The sequence below is a fragment of the Bison bison genome, unplaced genomic scaffold, assembly GCF_000754665.1.
Source record: "Bison bison bison isolate TAMUID 2011002044 unplaced genomic scaffold, Bison_UMD1.0 scf7180017864063, whole genome shotgun sequence".
Taxonomy (NCBI): domain Eukaryota; kingdom Metazoa; phylum Chordata; class Mammalia; order Artiodactyla; family Bovidae; genus Bison; species Bison bison.
In genome coordinates this window covers 14,574,280-14,581,240 of record NW_011494635.1, presented here as the reverse complement: position 1 = coordinate 14,581,240, position 6,961 = coordinate 14,574,280, and the positions used below count along the sequence as shown (strand labels likewise).

At 50.6% G+C, this 6,961-nt stretch overlaps 1 protein-coding gene across 1 annotated transcript; it reads left to right on the top strand.

Annotated features, from left to right (window-relative positions):
- Positions 1-357: 357 nt before the first annotated feature.
- Positions 358-1,632, top strand: LOC104986184 (late histone H2B.L4-like). Its single transcript, XM_010836637.1, has 2 exons — positions 358-423; positions 1,321-1,632. The coding sequence occupies exons 1-2, from the start codon at positions 358-360 to the stop codon at positions 1,630-1,632; spliced, it is 378 nt and encodes a 125-aa protein (XP_010834939.1).
- The last annotated feature ends 5,329 nt before the right edge of the window (positions 1,633-6,961 follow it).

Sequence of the window (6,961 nt, the reverse complement as noted above, 5' to 3'; positions counted from 1 at the left end):
TCCCAGGCACTGTGGGTTCATTAGAACTGGGATCAAAGTGGAGGGGCTTTGAGGGGCTCACTGTGTCGGGTGTGGGTGTGGGTGTGAGTGCTGAACCTGGGCACGCCACTGGGACACGGGGTCTCTGGAGGGGGGTCTGGGCGCCCTTCCCCCAGGTAAGGAGAGGTCACACATCCAGGCCTGCACTCCCCATCCCCTCCTGCCCTGCTTCCACATGTCCCTCCAATTCCAGCCTCTGGCTCAGTCATTCGGTAAATAGCTGCTCCAGCCACCAGCACGTTGCTTGTGAACCAAGTGGGGCCTGTGGGCTCCACATCCAGGGGAGGAAGGACTCAGAGAAGACAGGTGCGTCGTGGCATGCCTGGCCTGAGGCAGATGGACATTCGGCTACGGAGTGGTTGTGGTGGAGACGTGCTGGACGAGGTAAGGCCTCATGCCACACTTGGTCCAACCTGTGGTCTGACCTGAGCCCCCAGCTCTCTCCAGGCCACACTGCAGTCCCCAGCCCACAGTGCCCTGACAGGCTGCAGTGGGCACAGCACCCAGCCTTTGTTAGCCTTTCAACTTGGAGAGTTGCAGCATCTTCCTGCTACCCAGGAGGTCTTTGCATCATATCCCACCCTGAGGACCCAAAGGAGAGCTTGTGGCATTGAGACCCACTGCTCAATCCAGCCTTTGCATGGCAGATTCCCCTTTAAATCATCAAAATAGCTCATGGCACAAACCCTCTGAGCTCCCACTGTATTCATGGGATCACCCAGACCCTCTCCTTGGCCTGTCAGGCCCTGCTCCATCATCCTCCCTAGACCCTTTTGCTACCAGCACCCCTCAGGCTCTACCGTCCAGCCATCTCAGCCTCACTGCTCTCCTAGAAGCACACACAGGACATTTCCATTTCAGGGCCTTTAACTTGATATTCCTGCTGCCTGGAAAGCATCGCTTCATTGCTCTAGTTAGGTCTCTGCTCATGCCCTTGAGAGAGCTCTCCTGGTCCCCTTATCCAAAGAAACACCCCATCACTATCTCAAGCCCTTTAACCTGCTTTCTTTTTCTTTATAGAACTTAACCACTAGCAGAAAGTTTTATGTGTCACACACGTGTATAATATACAAGCGTGTGTGTGCTGCTGCTGCTGCTAAGTCGCTTCAGTCATGTCCGACTCTGTGCGACCCCATAGACGGCAGCCCACCAGGCTCCCCCATCCCTGGGAGTCTCCAGGCAAGAACACTGGAGTGGGTAGCGTGTGTGTGAATGTATATAAATACATTAAACAGGACCCAACATGGCCCATAGTTGGTGTTCACTACATGTTTATCCCAGAAGAAGGACAGCAAGAAGCGCAAGCGCAGTCGCAAGGAGAGCTACTCCGTGTACGTGTACAAGGTGCTAAAGCAAGTCCATCCAGACACCGGCATCTTATCCAAGGCCATGGGAATCATGAACTCCTTCATCAACGACATTTTCGAGTGCATCGCTGGCGAGGCATCGCGCCTGGCGCTTTATAACAAGCGCTCGACTATCACATCCAGGGAGATCCAGACCGCCGCGCGCTTGCTGCTACCTGGGGAGCTGGCCAAGCACGCCGTGTCCGAGGGCACTAAGGCTGTCACCAAGTATACCAGCTCCAAGTAAATATAATATGCCTAGCCGCTGTTAACGGAGAAGGCAATGGCACCCCACTCCAGTACTCTTGCCTGGAAAATCCCATGGACAGAGGGCCTGGTGGGCTGTAGTCCATGGGGTCACTAAGAGTCAGACATGACTGAGCGACTTCACTTTCATTTTCACATGTTTATAGGCTTCCCAGGTGGCACTGGTCGTAAAGAACCCATTCCGCCAATGCAAGAGACATAAGAGACGTAAGTTCGATCCCTGGGTCAGGAAGATCCCCTGGAGGAGGGCATGGCAATCCACTCCAGTATTCTTGCCTGGAGAATCCATAGACAGAGGAGCCTGGTGGGCTACAGTCCATGGGGTCACAAAGAGTGGGACATGACTGAAGCAACTTAGCATGCACATGTTTATGAAGTAGATGGATGAGGGCACATTGTACCTGCAGGAACATGGCCCCACGGGAGGAACCTGCTCAGGGGCCTGCAGGGTAGGGCAGGCCCCAGCACTTGAACCAGGGCTCCTGAGCCTGGCCACCACTGTGGCTTGGCCTGCAACTCCTGTCTGCTCCTGAGGTTTAGTCACAGTCCACCCATTCCCACCAGTGCCTGAGAAGCAGGAAAAAAACAAGCTATGTGAGGAGGAATCACCAGTTGTGGATGATGATACTAATTTAATCTTTAAGCTTTTTCTGTCAGAGGCCAAGAGGCTTTGCAGGCCCTGGGCCCTGTTGCTGCCACTCAGCTTCACCGTGTTCCCACACAAGCAGCCACACACAGTATGTAATCAGGTGAGTGTGGCTCTGAATCAATCAGACTTTGGTCATGGACACTGAAATTTGGATTTCACATGATTTCCACTACAGTGTCACAAAATATTATTTTTCTTCAACTATTTAAAAATGTAAAACCGCATATCCAGAGCAGTCTACAGCTGGACCTGTGTTAGACTGCATGGCCTGGAACTGATGGGTCCAGCTCAGACTTGTGTCCCTGGGTCACGTGTTATGTCCACAGGGGTGAGTGAGAGGTCATGTAGGGTGATGGGGGAGAACCAGGCCCAGAGGCTTTGCTTCATCTCTAGCTGGTCTGTTGGCTGCAGCTCTGGGTGTGGGGGAGGAAAGTAGAGTGCAGGGAGATGGACATATGTTCTCGAATTTAGAAAAGCATGAAATACAATCGGAACAGGAGTCCAGAAACCTGCACCCACATCCAGCGTGGCCTCTTGCCAGCTGCAGGATGTGGCAAATTCTCTCCTCTCTGGGTTGAATAGTATGGTGGATTCTGGGGCCAGACAGAAACGTTAGGATAATCCCTTTACCACTGACAGCCTTGTGACCATGATGTATCATTCTCTGAGCCTCTGTTTCCTCATCTGTAAAATGGCAGTAGTGTCATTACCCACTTCATGGATTTTTCTGAGGATTAATGACAGTGCGTGTATATTCCAGGGTATAGCACCTGGCATGCAGTAAATTAGCCATAAATAATATATATTGATGGTATTTTTTAAAGAGGAGAAACATCCTGCAAGGTGCTTCTTAAAAAAAGGAAGGGGGCTCAAAGTTCAGATACCAGTAAGCAATGCTCCGCTCCATGTCCTAATGCACCGTAAAGGCTCTGAGAAGTCCTGTTTCTCAAGCTTCGCGGATCATCAGCGCTTCCACATTGAATGCCAATAACATCTCTTGACACCAGTGTTCTGGGAAAATGCTTTGAAGCCCACTTTGAGAGATGCTAAACAAGAGAATCTTTGCAGCTCTTAGATCCTAATTCCCTGTCCAGGGACTTTAGCCATGCTATCCTGTTTCACATGGGGCCAGAATCACTTCCCTCTTGCAAAAGACTCCAATAATTGCTTCTGCTTGGTCTACTGGCTCCTTGAGGGCAGATCAGAATATGAGGAATTTAATAACCACGGTCTGGGTACCCTGCCAAAATGCTGCAGGGCCCCAGCTCAGCCAACTCAAATGTGGTGAGAACACAGAGAGCAGATCCCCCCCTGCCAGCAGACCAAAGCCATTGCCAAAGCCCTCAAATTCCTGCTCCCCATGTTGGCAAAGCCCCGCCACCCTCCAGCTAGTGTTTACCCAGTGTGATGAGCATTTAGCGTTCTGCTGGGAGGCACCTGTAGTTAATGGAGCCGCACACAGGCCCTGCCATGAGACCCGCTAGTTCAAACCAGCTGGCTCTGCCTCCTTCAGGACTCAATTTCCCCATATGTAAAATGGAAGTGACAGCTGCATCTGTGTCTCTGAGGTTTCAGTATGGCTGCCTAAACCGGAGACCCCAAAGAACAGCAGCTGAAACAAACATAACGGGGCGTGTGCAGTCCAGGGCTATGGTGCTGGTGATATGGAGTCATCAGGGTTCCCATCTCCTGTTGACTTCCTGCTGCAACACCTTCCACAAGTAGCTTCCCAGTCAGGTTCATCTTTAAGGTCACTTTCCAATCCAGGAAGCCGGCTGGAGCTTCAGGCATTGTCTCCTCATTCCAAGTGATAGCAAAGAGGGAAGGAGGAAAAGAGCTCGCCCTTCCTTCTCTGGAGGCTTCCCTGAAGTCCCATGTCACCGCTTATATCTCACTGACTTGGCAAATTAGCACAGGGCCACATCTGCTGCCGAGGAGGCTGGGACAAGAGAGGGCAGTGGACCTGTCACGAAGGTTGAGGGAAGACTGGATACTGGGAAGGCAAGTACTGAGGATGCCTCTGGCTCATCTAATAAAGGTAAGGTATCATCATTATTGGGCTTCCCTGGTGGCTCAGATGGTAAAGAATTCACCTGCAGTGCAGGAGACACAAGAGACATGGGTTCAGTCCCAGGGGGGGGAAGATCTTCTGGAGAAGGAAATGGCAACCCACTCCAGTATTCTTACCTGGATAATTCCACAGACAGGGGAGCCTGGTGGGTTACAGTCCATGGGGTTGCAAAGAGTCAGACCGACTGAGCAACTAACACACACATACATATTATCATTATTAATAACAGTGCTGCAGATCTGGGCTCAAAAAGGAGAGAAAAAAATTAGCCAGAAGAGATACAAGGGCACCTTATTCAGAGCTGGCAGAGTGGCCACCTGTGTAGTACTGGGGAACTACCCAGTGCTGGGTATTTAGTCAATAGTTATGTATCCACTGCTATTCTGGGACTGAGGATAGAGAATAGATGGCTGAAGAGGCAGTATTTTATGATAATTAAGACTGGGGTCTGAAATACGCTTTCTGGGTAGAGTCCCAGGTCTGCCACTTCCTGTGTGATCCTGGGCAACTTACTTAACCTCTCTGAGCTTCATTGTCTTCACCTCTAAGTTAGAGAATATAATAAATACCATCGCAAGATTATTCAGAGAGTTCAATGAATTAATACAAATAAAGTGCTTTGAACACTGAATAAGAAGCACTGGGATCTCTTGAGTGGGTCGTGAAGCTCCTCAACACCTACTTGGCTTTCTTCCTGCTGCCTGGATCAGATCATTCATTGAACCACCATTCTGCTGGGCACTGCAGATTCAAAGATGAAATCCATCTCAACCTGATTCCCTCATCACAGGGATGTTCCTGTGCCTCCAGCTGTGCACCACATTGACCGTCCTGAAGATGGCTAGGCAGAGGTGTGGGGTTGGGGGGGGGGGTGCACACAGAGGACGTATTCTGAGAACTTTGGTCCAGGCAAGATGGATCCAAGGGGCTAAGAGACTTGGGGTTGGCCCCAGGCCCAGGTGGGATGCGGCCTGCCCACGTCTGTGTCTCATAGTTCTTGGCAGGCAGTCAGGCCTGTGGACAGGACCCAGGGGACAAGGTCACCCAATTCCAACACAGAAAAGTAATCCTCTGTTTTCCTAGGTTATCAGATGAGCAGTAATCTGAGGACAAAAGGTGATCAGCCATGGATGCTGTGGAGCTGAGCTAGTTGCCTTCACCTCAGAGCCCTGCCAGTTTTCTTTTCTCAGGACCCCAGACTCAATTCCCAGGGCAGTTTCTATGACCATTTCCCTCCACCCAACCCTGTTCATGAGACTATCACACACCCTCCCCAGCCAGCTTTGGGGAGTGGTTAAAACAGTGAGCTCTGACCACCTTTGTCAGGTATTAATTAATTGCCTCTCAGTTCTAAATTTTCCTTCAATATGTGCCCTATGGTAAACAACAGAATTCCTTTAAGCACTTCCCTTTTAAGGTGACCATGAATTTAAGCTCTCAGTAGAAGACTCTGGAGGGACATGGCAGGAGGAAAAGTCTTCCTGTAATTCCCAGCTCAGGACAGAAGGTGAATTCCAACTCCAGCCGAGGACACAGAACGCGGTCCACATGTGACTGCAGCCTCGGCCCATGGATAACCTGTCCAGAGCCCCCTTGAAACCACGGCCCCTTCATAGTCTGTGCACACTTGCCTCTGGCCTGGAGTTTACAGACCCAGTAGTGGCCCCTCCACAAGCCTATGTGCAGCCCAGGTGGTCTGAAGGCCACCTGCAGTCTCCCACAGCCCATGATACTGTTGGCTAAAGGCCTGATGACCACCCCAGTTCAATTCCTGGGTCAGGAAGCTCTGCTGGAGAAGGGATAGGCTACCCACTCCAGTCTTCTTGGGCTTCCCTGGTGGCTCAGCTGATAAAGAATCTGCCTGCAATGCAGAGACCTGGGTTCGATTCCTGAGTTGGGAAGATCCCCTGGAGGAGGGAAAGGCTACCCACTCCAGTATTCTGGCCTGGAGAATTCCATGGACTGTATAGGCCATGGGGTCACAAAGAGACACGACCGAGCAACTTGACTTTTCTCTTCCCCCACATGTATCCACTCTGAAGCGATGCCTATGACTTGCTCAGAAGTTTCAGACCAGCTCCAGCTGGCTAAATCATCAAACTTCTCTGCTCTCTGGTGACTGAACTATACCTTTTCCAACACAGTCTAGACATCATACAAGTTTGTCCTTCCTTGGGAATTTATGAAAAAACTACCACCAGTACTCTTGCCTTGCAAATCCCATGGATGGAGGAGCCTGGTGGGCTGCAGTCCATAGGGTCGCTAAGAGTCAGACATGACTGAGTGAATTCAGTTTCATTTTTCACTTTCATGCATTGGAGAAGGAAATGGCAACCCACTCCAGTGTTCTTGCCTGGAGAATCCCAGGGATGGCAGAGCCTGGTGGGCTGCCGTCTATGGGGTCGCACAGAGTCGGACACGACTGAAGCGACTTAGCAGCAGCAGCAACATCATTCTTAATGGTAAAAGACAGAATGCTTTCCCCCTAAGATCAGAACAAGAAAAGATATCCACTCTTACCATTCAACACTGTACTGGAGTTTTTAGCCAGTGCAAAGAGGTTCTTTAAAACTTAAAAAAAAAAAAAAA

Bases quoted from the DNA above. Each gene is read 5' to 3' on its own strand.
- LOC104986184 (XM_010836637.1), top strand. From the start codon at position 358: ATGCCTGGCCTGAGGCAGATGGACATTCGGCTACGGAGTGGTTGTGGT. The intron at 424-1,320 runs GTAAGGCCTCAT...TGTTTATCCCAG, and splicing joins GTGGAGACGTGCTGGACGAG to AAGAAGGACAGCAAGAAGCG.